Source organism: Ochlerotatus camptorhynchus, unplaced genomic scaffold (genome assembly GCF_037179485.1).
Source record: "Ochlerotatus camptorhynchus isolate MF236.1 unplaced genomic scaffold, CSIRO-AGI_Acam_v1.1 ptg000361l, whole genome shotgun sequence".
NCBI lineage: Eukaryota > Metazoa > Arthropoda > Insecta > Diptera > Culicidae > Ochlerotatus > Ochlerotatus camptorhynchus.
Window position 1 is genome coordinate 13,351,040 of NW_027040849.1, and position 23,935 is coordinate 13,374,974.

The following is a 23,935-nucleotide window of genomic DNA, read 5'->3' on the forward strand; positions in this document are numbered from 1 at the left end:
CGCATGCCTCCTTTCTCTCCTTGAAAGCATGTTTCTCACATGCCGCCCAAATTAAATTGAAACAAAGAAGCCTTCCATGAACGTACCGGGCGGTAGGATTTCTTCCCTGAAACTTATTCCAACTTCTGTGGGGTGTGAGGTCTGTCAATGGTGTAATTTGAACAAGGTAGCTGAAACTGAATGAGATGAAAGCGAAACGTTCGTTGGTTGACTTCGGTCGGTGGCTACTACTGGGAGGTTGGTGCGAATGCCGAGTGTGTACTCACTTGGATCTGGCCGCAATTTGGTATGCAAAACGTGTTTGTCAAATGTGAGACTGATACGTGTCGGTGCTGGGGCTCCTGTGAGAGTACAACGTACTATTTCAACAAAGGTTGGGCTAGAGTTCGGCGTCGACAAACTTCGGAAAGCGAGTCAAATTTTCCACTAAAATCTTATGCTACTTTGCGTGCTCAGGAGAAGTATAATAATTACTTTTAGCCAAGAAATCCATTCCCAACAATTTTCATTAATCAATTTCACCGGCTTCGAACTTCGCCACCATTTTCAAACCATCCGCACACTTCACATCTCCGCAGCAGGTCCAACAACCGACAACTCTCGCGTCCCCCGTCATTAGTATTCCCATCCGAATCCCAATTTAATAGTTGCTCATCGAGCAGACCTGAATGCTAAACCCAGGCTTCCCAATTGGTTCTTGCTACTCTGTTTGCATTTTTTTTCTTCACTTCTCAACTCAACAAAATCCCTCCACATGGATCCTCTCATCCTCGCTAATTTCAACAAATCCTTTCGGCGGAACAGCTACGACAAAAACCCCTTTCCGATTTACGCTCCGTTCATGACCAGACTTTGTATCGCTTCCTAAATAAACGGAATTAATTTGCCCACCCGCCGCCTCAGCTTCGGTGCCTGCTAATCAAATTTCAATAAATTACACTCCTGCCTGCGTGCCTTCAGAAACAATCGGCTTTCTTTCCGTTCTAAAACTTCTACTGATAATCTTAATATCGCACTGCGCAACCACTACTTCTACTGATAGGAAAAGGATTTCGTTGCCTTTTGTCATTACCGGTCGGATAAGTGTAGGCTACGTAACAGTTTAGGAACACCACCGCCACTTTACTTGACCTGAATCGGTTCCTCGTACAGGAAGGATCCCTCCTCGCTGCACGAGCAGCAGGTATCGTCCCCGTCGTCCTCGCAGTCGTCCCGTCCGAGGCCACAACCGTTGCTAAGCGTCGTTGTCACCTCACCTTCGGTGTCACAGCTATAACTATTAAGCATTTTGTCGTTTTCAGTCTCTTCATGTTCGCTGATCGTCTCCTGTTGCTGCTGCTGCTGTTGCTGCTGCTGATGATGATGTCCGTTCTGATGATTATGTTGATTATGATGATGATGGTGATGATGATTATGATGCTGATGATAGTTTCCATTGATGGCATTTTCGATATTTACATGCACCTTGCGGGCAAACTTGGACCGCTGGGAGAAGCCACCGCTTCCGCTGCTTCCGGTGCCGGAACCGTCCGAGGAGCAAGTGTGGGTGCCATTGAAGCAGGTCGCATTTTCATGTTCGGTGGAATTGCTGGTACTCCCATTATTGCTGATGGAGTGCAACAGAGGTGGGCGGTTTTGAAGGTGAGAATCGGTGGATCCCGGGGGGTAGGGAATCACCTTCATTGGTGGGCCACCTCCGGGCAGGGCATCGCAGCTGCCGCATAATCTACGGGGAGATTAGATGAAGATAAAGAGGTATTAGGTTGGATTAAATGTGATATTGAAGTTCTGGATGAGGTCAATGTGTTGTGTGTGAAATAAGTCTCCTTAAATGTGATTTGAAAACAGAAATATAGCTGACTTTAGCAGCCAGTACCAGACAATATTGAAACCGCAGTAAACATGGAAACATGCTGAATAGAGCTAACTAGGTGATTAAGTCCAGCTTGATGGAGTAACGTTTTGATTAGAATTCATATCCTTGAAGTTTGCTCATTTTATCTTTGAGTTTCTCTTCAGTTTATCTCAAGGTTCTCTGGGTTTTCCACGACGTTATCTCGAATAACTTTGCACGCTTTCTGAAGTCGTGTACGAAGTACACTGCACAGTGGGCCAGGAATAACATTTAGTATTTAAAAATAATAACGCTCTGGGATTGAATCCAATTGAGTTGACATCTTCTGATAAGTTTCTTGGATTAGTTAGGACTACAATTTGATATATAAAAATAGTTCAAGTTGTGACCACAAAGATCACGCAGTGATACAAACTTTTTTATTTCGCAAGAGCCTTGCTGTCTTGGGCAAGGTTGTAGAACGTAAAATGTTATGGAAAAATGCCAAAGACATAAAAGCTGTACATCTTCAAACAAATGAGATTTGCGAAGTTTTAAAACTTTTGTCAGTAATTCACGTTTTTAGTATTTAGTACTATATTTTTACCATTCCTTCAAAAGAATACTTTTTGTGATTTTTCCTCGATTGGCAAATAAACAATTTAATGATTTCCAGAGCAATACTATTATTTTTACTTTTTCACACGCCGCCACCACGTGAAATCTAGACTAACCAGCAGATTGCAACGGATGCAGGTGATGCATATCCATTAGCTGGTCCATCAATACGCAAAAACTTTTATGTGGACGACTACATCGGAGGAGCAAATTCTATTAAAGAAGCTGCTCAGCTTCGGAGGGAGCTTTCTGAATTGCTTGAAAAAGGTGGCTTCGTGTTGAGAAAGTGGACGTCGAACCACCTAGAAGTTCTACAAGGACTCGAAAACGACCAGATTGGGACTCAATCGAGTTTGCAGTTCAGCCCAAACGAGTCCATAGAGGCGGTAGGAATTCACTGGGAGCCAGAGTCCAATCAACTGCGGTTTGTATCCCAAATACAGCAACGTGACGATCCACCCACGAAGCGGTCCATCCTCTCCGACATCGCTAGGTTCATCGACCCACTTGGCCAAATTGCACCTGTCGTTGTCACAGCGAAGATCCTGATGCAAGAATTGTGGTCCCTCTCGTGCGACTGGGATGATCCCGTACCGCATGCCATTCAACTAAAATGGGAGAACTTCCGGCGTGAGCTAACGAAGACCGCTACTTACCGAATCGACCATTATGCATTCTTGCCGGAGGCTAGAGTGAAGCTACATACTTTCGCCTATGCTTCAACAGCTTCATATGGAGCCTGCACGTACGTCCGCTGTGAAAATGCCCTGGGAGTGGTGAAGACTCGTCTATTGGCTTCGAAAAGTAAGGTGACGCCGCTAAAAAGACTAACCATCGCCCGACTTGAGCTTTGTGCTTTCGTCTTGGCTGCGCATCTGCATCACCGCATCTAAGAATCTATCAACGTCCACGTGTCAGCATCGTATTTCTGGTCAGATCCTTAAGTCTGCATATACTGGCTTCGCGCACCTCCCAGCTTGTGGAAGACATTCGTGGCGAAAAGGGTATAAGAAATTCAACACTACACTCAAGGTGGCAGGTGGAATCACATGTCTGGCTCAGAGAACCCTGCAGATCTCGTCTCACGTGGGATGTCAGTTGAGGAATTTGTTAAGAACGAGGCGTGGAAGCATGGCCCATAGGTCCATGGTGATGATAGATTACACTTTTAACTATATGTCAAGCTTATAAAATCATCCAGAAAATGGAAAGTCGTGAAATAGGATTAATTTACAGGTCAACAAAATTCGGAAGCGATTTTCTCGATTTGGTCATTTTGGAGTTACGTCCTTTTCAAATGTTAGTCTAGAAATAAGGCTACCAGAAAATCTGTTTTCTGATCGAGGGGGTGACTCCATCTAAGATGCAGGAAAGATATTGTGTGCTGCTGTGGCACCCCCCTAGTTTCTGATGGTCATAGCACAGACAAACAGACATAATTCTCGCAAGTTGTTCATCGAGCAAGTATTTAACGGTAAATTTAAAAGTATCTTAGTTGGTAGTTCCACCACTTGTGGCATAGTCAATTGCCTTACGTTTGACGTTCAGCGTACTGCCCACCACGGTGTAGTCAACAGATGGCAGTAATGTTTTAGCGATGATGTTTTATAGTGAGAAACATTCCTATGTTTAGGACCTTACACTACTGCGACCAGCAATTTGATCTATAAGGCTGTCCACGAGACAGTTGCGATCAGCTGACTTTTTGTTTACCTAGAACTTTAGACAGATCACAGAAGAACTGGCAGTCTATTCTCATATGAATTTCTGCTTTGTTTATGTTTACATTCAGCACCATTTACACCAGATCACTCACACACTCTAGATTTCTAGCTGTCAGTTCCACTGAGATACGTTTCTTGGATCACCTTATTGTAGTATATCCCGTGTCCTTAGTTTAGTGCATGTCGTATTACTCCATAACTATTGAGAAATGATTAAGTATTCGATTAGTTCTACATTCGTCATTCTTGCATTTATCGCAAGGATCCTACTCTAATTGTCAGTCAAAATTGGATTCCTTAGCAACAAAATTAAGAAATGACACCGATAATGACCATCAGAACCATAGTCTTAACAACTTCAACCTACGGAACAACGATTAGAAGATTAGGAATCGCATTGATGAAGACTAACTAAATCATTTTTTTCTTTGTTTCAAGATCATCTTCGATGGACAAAGCCGAGTCTTGACACTATCAACAAGGCATAAAAAGTAACAAGGACTAAGATGTGTTCCTTTGATTACTGAACAATCCTGTTCCCTTAGTTTGAAGAAGTCATGACTAGGAATTAGTGGTAGATCTTACATCCCGTAACGTACCACGGTACACAAAAGCACAAAAGCACACCTGCAAGATACACCCCCTTAAATATAGTGTTAAAAGGTTTTTAAAACGGACGTAAATCCAAAAAATAAAGAGATAGCGATTTGTTTTCTTCAACAACAATGTGCATTTTTGAAGCATATGGTGGCGTACTTTTGGGAATCAAAAAGTGCTACTCCTTCTATAAAATCTCAATCCCAATAATTTCAGGCATTGAAATTGTCGCTTGCCAAATAAATGTGAAGAACAAAGATCTTTGCATAGCTTCTGTATATGTCCCTCCAAGGACTTCCATAAACCGCCGTCAGCTTTGGAGTTCAGTTAATATCCTTCCATCTCCAGTTCTAATACTGGGCGATATGAACTCACACGGTACTGGTTGGGGCAAATTATACGATGACAATAGAGCGGGTATTTTCTATGATTTGTGCGACGATTTCAACTTGACTAGTGTTCAATGGTGAAGCAACACGTATAGCAAACCCTCCTGCTCGAGAGAGCCGTCTTGATATTTCTTTGTGCTCTAACTCACTATCATTAGATTGTCTGTGGAAGGTTATCAATGATCCCCATGGTAGTGATCACTTGCCAATTATTATTTCAATCAAAAGTGGTCGTCTAAAAACAGATCAGTCAATTCAAGTTCCTTTTGACCTCACGAGGAACATTGATTGGCAAACATTTGTATCGGTGGTAACTCTTGGTATTGATTCTACCGATCCTCTACCACCACTGGAAGAGTATCGTTTCTTTACCGAGCTAATCTACAAAAGCGCATTAGAAGCTCAGAAACGACGTGTTCCAAGTGCATCCCTCAAGAGAAGACCCGCCACCCCTGGATGGGATGACGAATGCACAAAGTTGTATCTTGAGAAATCCGATGCCTTTAAAGATTATCGTAGACATGAAAGATCTGAGCTTTTTGAAAAGTATCTAAAGCTTGAAAAAAAGCTTAACAACTTACTAAAAGCAAAGAAACGAAATTACTGGTGTACTTTTATCGAGGGACTTTCTAGAGAAACCTCGATGAAAACGCTTTGGAAAAAGGTTCGCTATATGCGAAACCTCTCATCTTCCAATGAAAGTGAAGAATACTCCTCCCAAAGGATATTCGACTTCGCTAAAAAGGTTTGTCCAGATTCTGTTCCAGCACAACCAACTTTACGGGATACAGTCCGAAGTAGCGGTTCTCTGGATGAACCATTCACAATACTGGAATTTTCAATGGCACTTCTTTCATCGAATAACTCTGCTCCGGGAAGCGATATGATCAAATTCGACCTTTTAAAAAACCTCCCCGATATCGCTAAAAGACGATTACTTAACCTATATAATTCATTTATGGAATTCAATATAGTTCCACCAGCAGGGAGACAGGTTAAAGTAATAGCTATTCAAAAGCCTGGGAAACCAGCGTCTGATCACAATTCTTACCGTCCGATCTCTATGTTATCATGCCTGAGGAAATTATTAGAAAAAATGATCCTATTAAGACTTGACCATTGGGTTGAATCAAACAATCTACTTTCAAATACGCAATTTGGTTTCCGGAAGAGTAAAGGAACAAACGATTGTCTAGCGATGCTTTCATCTGATATTCAACTGGCCTTTGCGCACAAGGAGCAATTGGCTTCAGTCTTTTTGGATATTAAGGGCGCATTTGATTCGGTTTCCATAGACATACTGTCAGACAATTTGCACAGTAGTGGATTACCCGGTATTTTGAATAATTTCTTGTATAATTTGCTGTCAGAAAAACAAATGACCTTCAAACTAGGTCAACTGACAACTTCTAGAATTAGCTACATGGGCTTATCCCAAGGTTCATGTTTAAGTCCCTTGCTTTATAATTTCTATGTCAAAGATATTGATAACTACTTAGATAATCTATGCACGCTTAGACAGCTTGCAGACGATGCCGTGGTTTCCGCGAGAGGTCCACGTGCAGAAATCTTGCAAAATTCCCTAAATAATCTGTCTCTCTGGGCAAGAAATTTAGGGATCGAGTTTTCACCGCAAAAAACTGAATTGGTAGTGTTTACAAGGAAGCGGTTTCCAGCCCAACTGCGTCTAAATCTTTTGGGCAGAGACATTACCCAATCTTTAACCTTCAAATACCTTGGAGTCTGGTTTGATTCAAAATGCACTTGGGGTACCCACATTACGTATTTGAAACAAAAGTGTCAACAAAAGATCAACTTTCTACGATCAATTTCCGGGACATGGTGGGGTGCTCACCCGGAAGACCTCATTAAACTATATAAAACGACTATTCTTTCAGTTCTTGAGTATGGTTCTTTTTGCTTCCTCTCGGCAAGAAAAACCCACCTAATTAAATTGGAACGCATTCAATATCGTTGTTTACGTATTGCCCTTGGCTGTATGCATTCAACACACAATATGAGCCTAGAGGTCCTAGCGGGCGTAAAACCCCTGCAGAACCGTTTCTGGGAGCTCTCATTAAGAATATTGATTAAATGTAGTGTCAGTAACAACCTTGTAATTGAAAACTTCGAAGAAATGCTCGAATTGAGCATCCAGTCTAGATTCGTGCGAATCTATCTTAATTATATGTCATCGGATATTAGCCTTCCTTGCTATAACCCCTCTCTATGTTTAACTAGCTACATACCCATTGACTATGATCTCTCCATTAAATAGGCTATTCAAAGAGTTCCAGATCAACTTCGACCTATCTCAATTCCCCGCATTTTTGCTGAAAAGTACCAACAAGTCAATTGCAATAGAAGATTTTTCACTGATGGACATTCACGGGGATTCATTCGAGTGATGTCAAGACTTATGTCCAACCACTATTCGCTAGACGCACATCTCTATAGAATAAACCTCGTTGAAAGCAATATATGTAGGTGCAGAACCGGTTATGATGACATCGATCACGCAGTTTGGTATTGCCCGGGTAATGACGCCTCCAGAGCACGACTATTGGATACCCTAGTGGCCCGAGGTAGACAACCCTTCCGTGAAGTAAGAGATGTATTGGGAGCATGTAAGCGATCTACGAATTCCTTTGTTTGTCTGATGTTAGAGTTTGATGTGACTATCCCCTCCTTTCCAAACAATTTCCCGCCATTGTGTCCCAGTCTTATTATCCTCCTGTTCCTGTGCTACTTGCCCCTGCCCAGCCAGGATTTCGTCAACCGTCCGAGAGTAGTATCTGAAGGAGGCTTCAGAATCCAGTTTCCTACCTAGCCCCTTCCAATCGAAATTGTTACCCATTAACCTTGAGCCCGCCACGAGTAATTGGTACCCAATACTAACCATGAACTACTGCTATTTAAAATGTAAATTCAAACATTACAGATTTTGGCTCCGCAAAGTGTCACACACGACTGAACCTAGTAAATAAACGAACTAGTTAAAAAAAAAGTTATTGCAACAACAAAAAATTGGAAAATTTAAACAAAAAGCTACGGTAAAAAACGAATTTTAAGGGGGTACTACCGTTTGTACTCCATTTTCAACCTATAACTTCGTCCACTTGAGGGATAGATAGTTGTCGTCTTTGACAAAGTTTCCTAAAATGATTTCATCTACAATGTTTCTGAAGATGTTCATCGATTTTAACATGACTTAGAAAAGTTTTTTAGGGTAATACCAACAATCAATACGAAACTAACGATTTTAAATTGGCTCACTACTTGACTAGCCTATTGGTCCCAAGCAAACGATTAACGTATCCCATTCTAGTCGAAATTCTAGTACTACGAAATGTTTGTTTTGATTCGCTATGAAAGTTTGACAGATGAAATGAGGGGTTATTCGTTTTTCCTATGTTTCGAGGGGTGAATCGATTAGCTTGGGACCGAAGATAGTACCAGAGCTGAGCCAAAAAGTTGAGCATGTTTCTTCGGGACCTACTAGTCTTAGAGTTACCTCTATGGTAATACCCTCCCTTAATCAAAAATGATCACCTCTCAAATAAGGTACTTTAAAATTTAAGAAAAATTCTAGAATGCTACACTCAATAGTTTCATTGCAAATGGCCATGTCACACTTTTTTTCATTTCGTCCCACTGCACTGTGGTCCAAAACGGCAAAAAGTGGAACTTTTTTGCTAGAGCCTAGCCTTTACATTTTAGCCATATAGTGTCTTCAAAATTGTTTTTTGTATGAATGTCTTCCATAAAATAAAACTGTCAAACATTAGTCATGTCTCACTATACAAAAAAACTTACTTTTTTCTTTGAGGATATAGAGGAACGATGTCTGAGACAAAGTTGTAGACAATGTGAAAACAAGCAACTTCATTGAAGACGCCACAATTCTTTATCCTGTATTTTCAGATTTTTCTATGGAAGTTCCCTTTTTTAGATTTTCATACTTAACTTCTTTAAATTTAATTTTTCAAGTATACAATATTCTAGACAATTATTAAAACAATCAAAACACACTTTTTTTTAACCAAGACGACAAATCGTTGCAATTATTCCTTGTTAAGTTATAGCAAATTTAATCTTTATTTATCCATTATTTCATAAGCTTTTAGGAGAGAAGTACAAGTACATATATTTTTCACTTTTTAGGTTTTTTTTATACATAATTGTTTAGTCTTTTATATATGAAGTATAAATGTTCTAAAGAATCATAAAAACAGTAAAAATGTATTGTAGAAGACCGTTAGTCTCTACACTAATTACTTGCAAAGTTATAGCATATTTTAACTTTATTTTGCTTTAAATGTTTTGATTATATGGGAGAATGTGGCAATGGGAACACAACACCATCTAGCCTTCTTGAAGCCCAAGTACCGAAAAGCTAAACAGATTGACCTCTCCTCCTCCTTTTTGAGTATGACAACTTTACGCTTTAACATATTTTCCTGTTTTTATAGAAAACTTAATATATTGAACATTCGCTGCAATAAAATTGTAGCTCAAAAATAATACACCATGTACTGACGCGAATAGCATAATCAGTTTTTCTCTTTGTCCATCTGTCCAAGACACATACACCTAAATATCAGCATCACTGCCAGCAGGCAGTGAAATCACACAAACTGTTATAGCGAATGGAAGTACTTCTCTATTTACAAACGTCACAGGTAATAATGTTTACTGTATTTCTGCTGATACCAATCAATAAAATTTATTGTGTATCAAATTGCACCGCTCATTTATCAATTTCAATGAAAAAATTTTACGTCAAATTCTAAAATAAATAAATTTTTGTCAATTTTATTTTTTTTTTTTTTTAAACTTTACAGACAGACAAAATTTGTTTTCCGTTTGGAAGAACTCCAAAGGAGGAGCGAAGGAAAAAAATCATTGCGTTTCTCAGGAAATTATCAAGGCTTATTGTATCGAAGATAAGCACATGGTGGATGTCGCGAAGAAGATTAGAAATTTGGATTTACGTATCTGCGAATATTTTTAAAAAAATTATCAAAAATATAATCGAACTTAATCACGAGTGTACAAGGGCAAAAAACATTTCAGCAGTTCATTCACGTTCCCTCTGTATCCCCTCCCTCCCACTAAACGAGGTAGGAAATTATTACCTTTCGACCACGTTGGTGTCAAGGTGAAAAGTTGGAAAACTACGGATTTGCGATCGAAGCATACGGTGGCTGAATTGGCACATGCACTGCAAATGAAACTTCGGGAAACAGGTCAGAATGATGCTGCTACCATCGTACAGAAGGTTAGGCACGGCAGCCTATCACAAGTGTCAGATGAGTTTTCATTAGTGAATTCATCTGTTAAAACTGTATCTTACACGGCACTTGAAGCTCTTGCTTTGATACAATACGACAAGGAAGAACTACGAAAGACTGCGAAATGGTGCTAGGAAGCGAAACATCGATCTTTACCCTTCTAATCATGAAGTTTTGAAAGTGAAAAAGAGTTGTTATCCTGAACTTATTTCAATGATGGTTTCAGAAACGGCTGCTGAAATTCGACTCTCAGATATTCTTGGGCACACTGCTATCAGGATAAACGAGGCCAGTGCTTATTTTCTTCCAAACTTCACTGATTCTGAATTGCAGAACGTTGTAAGGGAGAACAGCCCATAATACACCCCTGGGGTAAAATGCCCACTTATTGAAAAACATCGATAACTTTTCCTCAGATGCGTTTTCCGGGTAACGGTTTGTGATTGTTTTCAACTGGAGGTTTCACACATAATTCTTGATCATAAAATCATATATTGACCTATTGATTCCTTTAAAAAAAATAGCATTTTGTGCAAAACAGGACACAGTTGTTAAAATCATCGACTGAAAATTAAGCTTTTAACATCATATATCACAAAAAAATTAACGAATTTACGTTTCGTATATTTTTTAGATATTTTACTTGATGAATCACAGTTTAACATTCTATTGAGATTTTGAGACCTTATTTCTGATTTAACATAAAGAAATAATCATTTGAAATACCGCATCCCTTTGCATTATCTACTTGCAGGGGTTATGGTTTGTTTACCATGGGGTGCATTTTACCCCAATGTTGTGTTGCGTTTTGACCATTGTTGTCGTGCGTCTTGCCCCAATGTTGTGGTGCATATTGCATCATGAATCAGGCGTTTTGCCCTGCTATCATTTTGGAAGCAATTTATAAAATACCTTGAAAGTCATGGAAAATCATCCTTTTGTAGTTCTAAATCACTCGATCTTCGTAGAAAACATGGTAATGAACCAAAAGCCATTACTTTCTTCTTGATTTTAGCTTCCATTCGCCAGCAATTTTGCTTAAACGGTGCGTTTTGCACCATCTTACCCTACTGATGATTAAATGGGGATTCGACGGTGGCGCCACACCGAAACAAATGAACAAAATTAATCATATGGAGAGCACGGCAGTAAACGAGAACGCCTTCAAGTATTGGTTTAGGTTTTACGAATATTTCATTCATCTGTCGTATAAGCTGAGTAGTAAAAAGTGGCAAGCTAAAGGAAATGATAAAGAAATTTTGCGGAAACGACAGAAATATATTCAGAAGCGTGTTAAAACAGTTATGGGGCTCAACGACGGGAATGCAGCCAGGAAATTCTTCCAAAATGCGGACAAAGTAGCTGAAATAACTGGTTTAAATGCTGAAGTTATAAAACGTTGCGCGGCAATACTCCATACATTGGCCTCAGGAAAGGAAATAAATGTGGAATGGTTTCAGCAGTACTGCCTAGAAACAGCACATCAGCTGGTGCATATGTACGGTTGGTATTATATGCTAGTAACAGTGCATAAGGTTCTTATTCATGGATCGAGGGTGTTAGAATACTTCCTTTTCCCCACAGGACAATTATCAGAGGACGCTGAAGAGAGTCGTAACAAAAATCTCAAATGGTAATAACTGAAATTTTGATAAAATTTTATACGATTTTTTAAGGTATTGTACACATCACACCAGAAAAAATTCTAGATCAGCGATGAATCAAGATCTTTTGCATCGACTACTCGAATCATCAGATCCACTTCTAGCCATTTTGAGGTAAGTTCAGAATAAGCTAGAACAAGAATTATACGACTGATTTGATACGATGCGATGATGTGACGGAAATGTGCGAACCAAGCGAACAGTCTGATTTACCCGTTTTTTTTTATTTGTTACTGATAGCCAATTACATATTATTGGTTATATAATATTATACATTTGATTTATTGTCACCTATCTCAATCTGCACACAACTAGTGGGGCATATAACTAACGTAAAAGATTCCCATCCTGAACGACTGCTAGCTGTCACATTGCTCTGGGCCTAAGTCATATTCTTGTCAACTTGTTTAATTTCTTTGTTGAGGCTCTGCCGCCATAAGCCCCTAGGTCTGCCTCTGCTGCAATGTCCAGTCGAATTCCGATGCAGATTTCGTTTCCACCCCTTATTCTGTGTGGCCGAACCATATCTACTTACGTTCTCATTTTTTTTAAGTATCCGGTTCTGATGACATCGATGATGGAGCTCATCATTCGAGATCCAGTTGTGAGGCCATAAAGTACCATGTGCATGTGTTCACCACATCTCGTTTACGTATAACAAGTGCTAACATAAAGCAAAATAAAGTTAAAATATGCTATTACTTTGCAAGGCATTATCGAACAGGTAGAACAGCTTCGGTTAAGGCGCAGCTACAAAGCAAGACCATGCTGAAGGTGGCTGGGTTCAATTTCCGGTCCGGTCAAGGAATTTTTTGGGTTGGAAAATGTCTTGACTTCCCTGTGCATAAAAGTATGATTGTACTTGCCACACAATTATACCAATGCAAAAATGGTACAGGCATCAAAAGCGCTCAATTAATAACTGTGGAAGTGCATCTAGAACACTAAGTTGAGAGCACGTAATAAGCTAATATGCGATATGCAATAAGCTTGAAATGCGAAGAAGAAGAAGAAGAAGAAGAAGAAGAAGAAGAATCTTTTATGTCTTGGGCAACTTTTCATAAAATTTTACGTTTGCTCAGGACAGCAATCCTCTATCTTGCGAAATAAAAAAGTTTGTTTTGCTGCGCTATCTTTGCGGCAAAATTTTCAACTATTTTGATCCACCAAATTGTTGTCCTAACTAACCCAAGAAACTTCACTGAAGATTTCAACTCAATTGATGCAATCCCAGAGCGTTATTATGTTAGATTTCATTTCTGGCCCGCTGTACTAATTTTCAAAGCACCCTCTGATTTCCTACGAGGTGCTCTGAAGTCGTCCTCCTGTATTACCTAATTTGTTTCTTATGCACTCTTATATTGTTTCAAAAGGCCTTTCAATTTATCGGTTTTAGGAAAAAATGATTCGCTCATAGTAATTTGACCTTTTGTCTTTTTCAACCTTTGGTTCTCATTTTAATTAAATCCGCCTTTTTGTCTACATTGACCAATTGTCCATTTTGATCTTTAGACCATCTCGACCTTTTGTCCATTAAATCATTTGTCCATTTCAACCTTTAAGTCATTTCAACCTTTTGTCCATTCAACCTTTTGTTAATTCGATCTTTTGTCCATTTCGACTTTTTGACCATTCAGCCATTTGTCTAATTCGACCTTTCGACCTTTTGTCCATTTCTACCCTTTGAGCTCATTTTAATTTCATTCGACTATTTGTCCATTCGACCATTTGTCCATTTCTACCAACAGGAAATTTCGAACTTTTTGCTCATTAAACCTTTTGTGCATTCGATCTATTGTCCATTTCGACGTTTTGTCCATTCGAACTTTTTTTCGAATCTATGACAAAAAATCGAAATAAGGTCGAGGGACAAAAGGTCAAAAGACAAAGGGTTGAATGAACAAAAGGTTGTGATAACAGGTCGAATGTACAAAAGGTTGAATTGAACATAGAGGGACAAAAGCTCGAAGGGACAAAAGGTCAAATTGAGCTAAGAGGGACAAAAGGTCCAATTGAACTTAGAGGGACAAAATGTCGAAGGGAAAAAGGTCCAATTGAACTTAAAGGTACAAAAGATCGAATGGACAAAAGGTTGAAGAACTTTGAGGGACAAAAGGTCGAAGTGAACTTACAGTGATAAAAAGTCGAATGGACAATAGTTTGACATGAACTTAGAGGGACAAAAGCTCGAAGGGACAAAATGTCCAATTGAACTTAGGGGGACAAAATGTCCAATTGAACTTAGAGGTACAGAAGGTCGAATTGATCTTAGAGTTACAAAATGTCGAAGGGAAAAAGTTCAACTTAGAGGGAAAAAAGGTTGAAGAACTTTGAGGGACAAAAGGTCGAATTGAACTTATAGTGATAAAAGGTCGAATTGAACATAGAGGGACAAAAGCTCGAAGGGACAAAAGGTCAAATTGAGCTAAGAGGGACAAAAGGTCAAATTGAACATAGAGGGACAAAATGCCGAAGAGAAAAAGGTCAAATTGAACTTAGAGGGACAAAAGATCGAATGGACAAAAGGTTGAAGAACTTTGAGGGACAAAAGGTCGAATTGAATTTACAGTGATAAAAGGTTGAATGGACAAAAGGTTGAATTGAACTTAGAGGGACAAAAGGTCAAATGGACAAAAGGTTGAATTGAAATTAGAAGGGTAAAAGGTCCAACTGAACTTAGGGGGACAGAAGGTCGAATTGATCTTAGAGTTACAAAATGTCGAAGGGAAAAAGTTCAACTTAGAGGGACAAAAGGTTGAAGAACTTTGAGGGACAAAAGGTCGAATTGAACTTATAGTGATAAAAGGTCGAATGGACAAAAGATTGAATTGAACTTAGAGGGACAAAAGCTCGAAGGGACAAAAGGTCAAATTGAACTAAGAGGGACAAAAAGTCCAATTGAACTTAGGAGGACAGAAGGTCGAATAGATCTTAGAGGAAGAAAATGTCGAAAGGAAAAAGGTCAAATTGAACTTAGAGGGACAAAAGGTTGAATTGAACTTAGAAAAACAAAAAGTCTAGCTGAAAATAGGTCAAATTGAACTTAGAAGGAGAAAGGTCGAATTGGACGACGAATGGACAACAGGTCAAATGGACAAAAGGTCGAATATAACATCCCTATATGTGTACATTTCTTAGCAATATTTTGTAAGTGTTGATGTTGGTTTTTTGAACTTATGCCCACTTCAACTTTTTGTCAATTTCAACCTTTTGTCCACTCGATCTTTTGCAGGGTGGCCACTGCATTTATGAAATTAAGGTTTTCCTCTTTTTTTCCGGGGTGCGCAACATATTTCTTTCTGGTTTTATGTAAAAAGCAAAATATGGTAAGAAAAAAATACTGGCATGATTGATTTCTGCAATTGATGTCAGTGGAGAAAAAGTTACGGCATTTTATTTTAAATTCAGAAAACCGAGAAAAAACCCTTCTTTCACCTTCAATCGAGCAATAAAATAATTTTTCAGAATTTTCAAAAATTTATAAGGTTTCAAGATAGCAACAAATCATCAAATTATGATACATAATACAGATGCTGTTCTGAAGCTTGACATTTTAAATGATGTATTATTAAATTTATTAAAAAACATATACATTATTCGAAGGGCACTTCAAGGAATTCATAGCTTAGAAATTAAAAAAAAAAAAAATTGAATCCTTCGACTATGAAATTTTTTGAAGATAAAATGAGAAAACTTTCAAGATTTTGCGGCAAGACATGTTTTTTTTACATTCATGGAGCAAGATTTCTCACTTCAAATATGGCGTACTTAAAAGTTCGTAGATTTAAAAAAAATCATTGCTGTTGGACTTAGACACAAATTCAAGATTCTGAATTATGATGAGAATGCGTACTAAATTGAGGGAATTGTTCTTCATTAATTGATTTGATAAGGCTCAATCGAATTTACTTTACAGAGCCGAGGATTCTTGTTCACTATACAATACGTCTTAAAACTATAGTCAAAATATACAACACAATAAATGCTTTATCTTCCACTATCCAATAAGCCTCCTCCATCAGAACGGGAGCCGCTTCCAGTAGTTTCATTGTATAGCAGTATCGCCAACGAGGAGCAGAGCGCTTCCATTGCAGCAATGGACGCAACACGTGGTCATCACACACACACTTATCACAAAACGGTTGCTTTCCAAAGTCGACGACGCATCGACCGAAAGAACTGCTGATGAAGAACAATGAGGAGGACCACACAATGGTTGCTGTCGAGTAAACAGACAATCGCGTGACACACATCGAGAGTGGCCTGCTTCTGTCGACAGCCCAGTGAACACTGTGAGTTGATGGAATTGTCCTAATATAATTCTGGGTAGAATAACCAAAAGAAGTTTGACTAGAAATTTTTGGTGGTTTTTAAACGAATTCCAAGAAAATTTCAAGGCAAACTAAAGATGAATTCCTAACTAGTTCTGAAGACTATTATGGGGATTGCGAGTAGAATTCGAGGAAACTCTAAGGCAATTCGGAAGGAATTTCAGGGAGCGTTATACGGGAACTCAGAGGAGCATTCAAAGTGAAGTTACCTTTTGGCTCAAACTTAATGATGAAACTATTGACTACAATCCTGAATCTATGCCTAATGATCACCTATGGCTGAAAATCTCTATAATGTTGATAAATAAATTAACCAAAGAGAAATTTTGAAAAGCTGCTTGGAAATATGGATAATAGATTTGTTGGAATATACAGTGTATCTCAAAATTGATCATACAGCTGTACTTAAATCAACCACCACTAAAAATGTCCTCTAGGGTGTACGATTAATTTTGAGATACACTGTAACTCAAACATTTGCAGAATTACAAGATAGTGTGTGCCGAATGTTAGCATAATATGCGAATGATTGCCCATAACAAACAATTATGCACAGTTTCATGCAAATCGGAGAAGGTTGAGTTTTTTCGATTCGTCATTTGGCGTGGACCTGCTCAACAGCCTCTCAAATTAATCTGGAGTTGCTTTGAAATCGATCCTTAAGCCCCTAAACATATTGTTCCGAAATCCTCTCGGCTTTTCATACAATGCTTTGTGATTGTCGTCAAAGAAGGATGAAATTGTTTTCAACAGTCTCTCAAACACATTGCATTATCCTTTCGGGGTTAAGCGATGAACTAGCCTATGGCTAAAAATCTCTATAATAAAGAAAAAAAAATCCTTTCGGGACGCACATAGACTTTATGAATATGGTTTGACTTCTGTTGATTCTTGGGGACTTGTTCAACATCAAACAACAAGTTTCAATAATCGTCTCTTATTTATCCTTCCTTAATCGCAGAAAAAGCTCCTAATCCTTATCCTGGGTGGTAAACTACAAATACACCCTCCCACTTCCCCACTCACCGTTTCTGATGCTGAATATGCATCTCGGACGACGTAGGCGCATGCCCCAGCTGGTGCTGTAGCTGTTGCTGTTGATACTCCAGGAAGTCTTGATGGGCCTGTTGCTGCTGCTGTTGCTGGTGGAACTGCTGTTGATAGCGATGACTACCGTGTGACTGATTCGATGACGGACAGCAGGAGATTGACGAAGCGGATGAGGAACTTGGTAGCTTGAAGTGCTGTGACGATGACGGGGGTTGTTGCATCCCCGGAGGATCGGAGCTCTTGACCGGGCTGTTGTAGATGTCGTCGTTGAAGTACACCTCACTCGGCTGGGACCCGTTGGTGAGGGACGATGCGGAATGCGGTGGATGTGGCAGGAATAGGTGAGACGGCGGTTGCGGCTGCGATGGTTGTCCCGGGGGACTTCGGAGCTCGTTGCTACTGCTGCGGGAAGAGCCGCGTCCCAGCAGTGACGGATCTACGTATTGATATGAGTGGTGAGCGCTTTTGTGGTTTGGTAGCAAGCAAAGATGGGGTTAGAGAGTGCAGGGAAGACAGAAACAAGAGAATTCTAGGTTAGTTTTCACGCATACAAACAACCGAGGTGGGTGGAGGCCGGAGCGTAGGCTACTTACTTATAGCTGGTTGAGAGGCCCGAACCGCAGCGTGATCCCTGGGAGCCGGTGGTGTTTCCGACCAGCTCCGAAGGGTACACGTGGTTCAGGTGCAGATGGTGATCTAAAGCTTGCGGAATGGGTGGCGGGTGTTCCGGTGGGGGAGGTAGGAAGTCGATCCAGTTAGAGGGAGCTACAGAACAGTGTTTTCGAGCGATTAGTACCGATTCGAGGGTAGAGCACACCAGGATAGTGGAACAAGCAGGAGGATTGGATGGAGAGATCTTACCTGTACTGTACGGCATGGCGAATGGTTTCGGATGACCCGGGCCGTAGGGAATGTCCGAGCGGAGACTTGACGTCGCTGATGAGTATGTTTCATGGCCCATTGGGCCGTTCTGGTAGGGTAGCTTACCGTTTTCACTCGGAAGACCATTCATGATCATGGTTGTCGCGTACGGCGAAGGGTTGTCCGGTGACTGCAAAGAATATCGTTAACTCGTGAAAGCAATGTAAAAACTAAGATACCCGACCTACCTTTCTACAATTGTAGAACGAAACGATGTTTCGTGGATCGACTTCAGCGTAGTCCGTGCCGACGTCCGTATAGTTGGAAGGATTGTGCGACCCCTCCAGTAGCTTCATCTCACTCAGCCCTGAGTCCTTGTCGGTATCCGTTGACCTCCAACCGCGATCGATCCAGAGGCAATCCTTCCGAGTAAGGTTCATATTTGCCAAATCTCCAGTGGTGATGACCGGTACGGTCACCATGGCCTTGCTCATATTCTGTCGCTTCTTGATGAACACGATCACACCAACGACGGTGAAGGTCAGGATAATCAGCAGTGCCAGCACTACAAACACCATAAACCACGTTTCGTGCATGAAATTATGATGCCGATAGCCTCCTATGTCACTGAGAGAGTTGTGAGCCCTTGGAGGAGCTATCACGTGAGCTGGATCCATGATCAAGTACGCTGGTTTGGAGTAAGGACCCGCACCGACTCGGTTGAACGCCACAATCTGAGCTCGATACGTTGCCCCGGTCGTCAAGTTGTTCAACATTACCGAAGTGGTCGTCGCATTCAGCGTCATCGAAGCGAGCGTCTTCGATGTGTTTCCAGATTTGACCTGAATCTTGTACCCCAGCAGCACTCCGTTCTGATGTTCCATCGGAGGTGCTGACCACTTGACCCAGCCGGCCGTCAGGTTTAGCATTCCGGTTTGAATGTTCACCGGAGCAGCCGTCGGAGCGTCCTCCAACGTTTGCACCACCTTCGAGTTGCTCGGTTGGCCTTCGACGTTCTTAAAATACGGTGTCAGGAAAAACTCGTACCGCGTGAATTTATTCAAATTGTTGATCACATGCGTTTCGGCGGCATTGTTCGGGATGGTCAGCATGCTGTACTTTTGCGAATTGGTACCCAAATCGCGGTAGCGTACGTACAGGCCTTCGATGTACTCCTCGGTGCTGGAGATGTGCAGCTGCCACTCCAGGCGAACGGATGTGGAGCCCATCGCTACGACGTCCACCAGCTCCAGGATCTGAAACCGGCAGAGTAGAGTTAATGAAGCGGAATTAATTTGGCAATTATTTACGATTTGAAAAAAAAAATGATAATTTATCGACGGATAATGAGCGAAATTAATGCTAGTGTGCATAACTTGTTCGGAAGTGCCTAGTAGTGGGAATGCAATTTTATCTGATTAATTAATTGGTATTTATTTGCATTTGATTCTGTGTCCTAATAAAAGTGGGGCACGTCATGAGATAATCCCTATCGGCGGAAGCAGCAGAGGGAGGTTGGTTTTGTGGAATGGTGGAGTGGCTGGAGTGAATTCGGTATCTAATCCGCCGACGTGGGTTTATGACTCTATTGAAATGTGATGAATTGATGAGTTGGGTAGCTTGAAATATAATTAATTTAGATTTATTTGGTGGATGTGCCTTGCCGCAGTTGTATGGAAACTGATTATTGCATCTAGCGTCACTGGTCCTTAGTTCCGGGGTAAAGTTTTCTGTGTATGCAATGATATTCAATTATGATTGTCAATAAATTATTTCCAAAACCAGTAATCTAACCGTTTTTAATCTGAACATTTTTTAGTTTGAAGCCCGCTAATCTGCACGCCGTACAATCTAAAAATTGCTCAAGCGTCATTTAGCACATGGAATGGAGTAAAGTGAAAGAGAATGATCCTAAACGGGACTCAGAATCAAAACAAAACAGCAAATCTCGCGCAACACGAGAAAAGGGCCTATCATTGTTGATCGATTCTCTTCATCGATTTTCTCTTTCGCGAATAACCCGACTGCAAATGCATTCCCTATTGAGTGTGTTGTTTCAAGTGCAAGCTAACATCATCTTCTGTCGAACTGTGCTGCGAGCTTAGCGAGAAATTTGATTATGTTGCCGTGGTAAACCAAAGAGAAAGTCGATGAAGATAATCGATCAACGAGAATATGACCTTTTCAAATGTTACGTGAGAAATAAGGTTCCCAGAAACTCGCTTCTCTGATGGTCATAGGGTTACTAGAAGTTCAACTTAAAAATGAGCCTCGTTAATATGCACGACGTGTCGTTCAGATTAATGGGGTTCCACGGTACAACCAAATCAAGTATGAATTTCTTACATCCTCCACACACACAAATCATGTAAATTTAGGTGCTGTAAGACTTTTCGTCGAGTAACGAACTTTGCAGTCTCAGAGCACATAATTTTACATGAAATATTGGTTAACCTCTGATCCTTTGTGTCAAAGATGGATTCCGTCACGTGTAAAATTAGTTATTTCTAAGTGTACATGTATGTTTCTTACGATACAAGTAATGATAGTACTTATTGGAGAGGGTCCAGTATATGAGAGGAGAGGCAATCTTTGACAATCTGGTATTGGCCAGAGAAAATCGAGCAGTGCCTTTCCTGATTACATTGGCAGTGTTGCTAGAAACCAACCAGGTATAGGTTGGCAAGGCAGTTTGTTTTCAATCCACCCCTCTCTTATAGTAGACCCTCTCTAGTACTTATATCTCTGCCATGAATTTAAATGAACTGACAAAAAAAATGTCTTAGCTTCCGTGAAGTTGACTGAACTTAAATGAAGAATTTAAACATTCTCTTAACATCTCTGAAATTTTCTGACATTTTGGAAACTTCTCAAAATTTACTGCTAATTTTCTGAAATTCATGGAACTTTTCTGAAGTGACAGAATCCGTCTTTGACATAAAAGATGAGACGTAAACAAACATGTCATGTAATATTAAGTGCTCCAAGACTGAAACGTTCATTGCTCGACGAAGAGTACGTTGGATTGAGCTATATTTCGCGTCTGTTATGACTCAAATTTATGTCAAAATTGACGCTCGTATATGTCACTCTTAGAGCACCTAAATTTACATGAACTTTTCTAAGTGTGTAGGCTATAAATAAAAAGCTACAGATAAACAGACTTCACGAATAATCGAAAACCTTCTCAATCGGTTTCGAAATTAGTTTGATGTTTCACCGAATTCAAATGCGGATTCCACAGTAGAGAATGCCCGAATGATAGTAGGCATTGGCACATGGTACCCATGTGTAGTCCAATGAAACCTTGTTTGTAGAAGGGATGATTGCCACAACATACTTTGAGGAATACGGAAGTTTAACTGAGAAAGCAATTGAGGACAGTCCACATCGCCATTTAAGAGTTTCGACCACCGAGTTCGACCGCCGAGTTCGACCGCCAAGTTCGACCGCCGAGTTTGACCGCCGAGTTCGACCGCCGAGTTCGACCGCCGAGTTCGACCGCCGAGTTCGACCGCCGAGTTCGACCGCCGAGTTCGACCGCCGAGTTCAACCGCCGAGTTCGACCGGCAAGTTCGAACGCCGAGTTGGACCTCCGAGTTTGATCTCCGAGTTTGACCTCCGAGCTTGACCTCCGAGTTTGACCTTCGAGTTTGACCTCCGAGTTCAACCACTGAGTTCGACCGCTAAGTTCAACCGCCGAGTTGGACCACCTAGTTCGAATTCCGAGTTCAACCACCGAGTTGGACCACCTAGTTCGACCACCTAGTTCGACTTCCGAGTTCGACCGCCGAGTTCGACCGCCGAGTTCGACCGCCGAGTTCGACCGCCGAGTTCAACCGCCGAGTTCGACCGCCGAGTTCGACCGCCGAGTTCGACCGCCGAGTTTGATCTCCGAGTTTGACCTCCGAGCTCGACCTCCGAGCTCGACCTCCGAGTTTGACCTCTGAGTTTGACCTCTGAGTTTGACCTCTGAGTTTGACCTCTGAGTTTGACCTTCCAATTTACACCTCCGAGTTCAACCGCTGAGTTCGACCGCTAAGTTCAACCGCCGAGTTGGACCAACTAGTTCGAATTCCGAGTTCAACCGCCGAGTTGGACCGCCGAGTTCGACCGCCGAGTTCGACCGCCGAGTTCGACCGCCGAGTTCGACCGCCGAGTTCGACCGCCGAGTTCGACCGCCGAGTTCGACCGCCGAGTTCGACCGCCGAGTTCGACCGCCGAGTTTGACCGCCGAGTTTGACCGCCGAGTTCGACCGCCGAGTTCGACCGCCGAGTTCGACCGCCGAGTTCGACCGCCGAGTTCGACCGCCGAGTTCGACCGCCGAGTTCGACCGCCGAGTTCGACCGCCGAGTTCGACCGCCGAGTTCGACCGCCGAGTTCGACCGCCGAGTTCGACCGCCGAGTTCGACCGCCGAGTTCGACCGCCGAGTTCGACCGCCAAGTTCGACCGCCAAGTTCGACCGCCAAGTTCGACCGCCAAGTTCGACCGCCGAGTTTGACCGCCGAGTTTGACCGCCGAGTTCGACCGCCAAGTTCGACCGCCGAGTTTGACCGCCGAGTTTGACCGCCGAGTTCGACCGCCGAGTTCAACCGCTGAGTTGGACCGCCGAGTTCGACCGCTGAGTTCGACCGCCGAGTTTGACAAAAGGTCGAAGGACAAATTGACAAATCTCGCCTAACTTTTCAAAAGGTCCTATCTAACATGTCACTCTTTTCGAGAAAAACGAGGTTGAAGATTGACAAAATCTTTTTTGATACTATTTTAAACCTAATCAACTTTTGACATTTTTAAGACCTTTAATAGTAAAATGCGATAGCAAAATTGAAATTGAAATTATAATCTACCCGTTTCACACAATTTTTTCTATGAAAACGTGAAAAATGTTACATAGGACATTTTGCTCTTGTCAGGTGTACATTGGACATGTTATATAGGACGTTTTGTGATAATCACAGTTACATAGGTCATTTATGTTTTGAACATTATTTGTTTGTTTTTAAGCATTATGAGTGCATAATTTAAGTAATACGAGTTAAACGAACAAAATGAGTATTGGACAATGCATCAACTTTTTTTTAACGGTATATCGCAACACTGCCACAGATTGTTTTGATCGATCGTTGGTGGTCGCGTGAGCTGCTTTTTATTGATAACAGTGTTATTTTAGGGGCTGTTCATTAACTACGTAGACAGCTTTTCGGTATTCTTGACCCCCCCTCCCCATGCGTAGACAATTGTCATTTTAAAATTTTAAAATTTGTATGGGCCGTGGATAATTGTCCCCCCCCCCCACGCGGAAATAGTAGAAAAATGCTTGACATGAAAATTCCGATGTGCACAATCACATTGTTTTGGTTTGTTTGAACATTTTAGACGTTTTACTCGTATAAACACAAAGGACCGAAGTACAGATCTGCATTGTTTTGGTTTTTCTGATACTTCAGACGTTTGTCTTGATGAACATAGTCAAACGTCTTATGTTACAGCGAAACATCGTTAATGCAAATTTGGTCTTCAGACGTTTTGTTAATTTAGAATTTTCTCAATTCAATTTTTTTTAAGCTTTAT

General features: G+C 41.1%; 1 protein-coding gene across 1 annotated transcript in view; it reads right to left on the reverse strand.

Moving 5' to 3' along the window:
- Positions 1 to 654: 654 nt before the first annotated feature.
- The window catches only part of LOC135709432 (protein sax-3-like), a 798,478-nt gene continuing 775,197 nt past the window's right edge, over positions 655 to 23,935 (reverse strand). The window contains exons 11-15 of the mRNA XM_065231751.1: positions 18,611 to 19,618; positions 18,363 to 18,552; positions 18,095 to 18,266; positions 17,478 to 17,963; positions 655 to 1,726 (exon numbers count right to left, since the gene is read on the reverse strand). Of these exons, the coding sequence (XP_065087823.1) occupies positions 1,123 to 1,726; positions 17,478 to 17,963; positions 18,095 to 18,266; positions 18,363 to 18,552; positions 18,611 to 19,618 (2,460 nt within the window). The 3' untranslated portion in view covers positions 655 to 1,122. The remainder of the gene's footprint in view (positions 1,727 to 17,477; positions 17,964 to 18,094; positions 18,267 to 18,362; positions 18,553 to 18,610; positions 19,619 to 23,935) is intronic.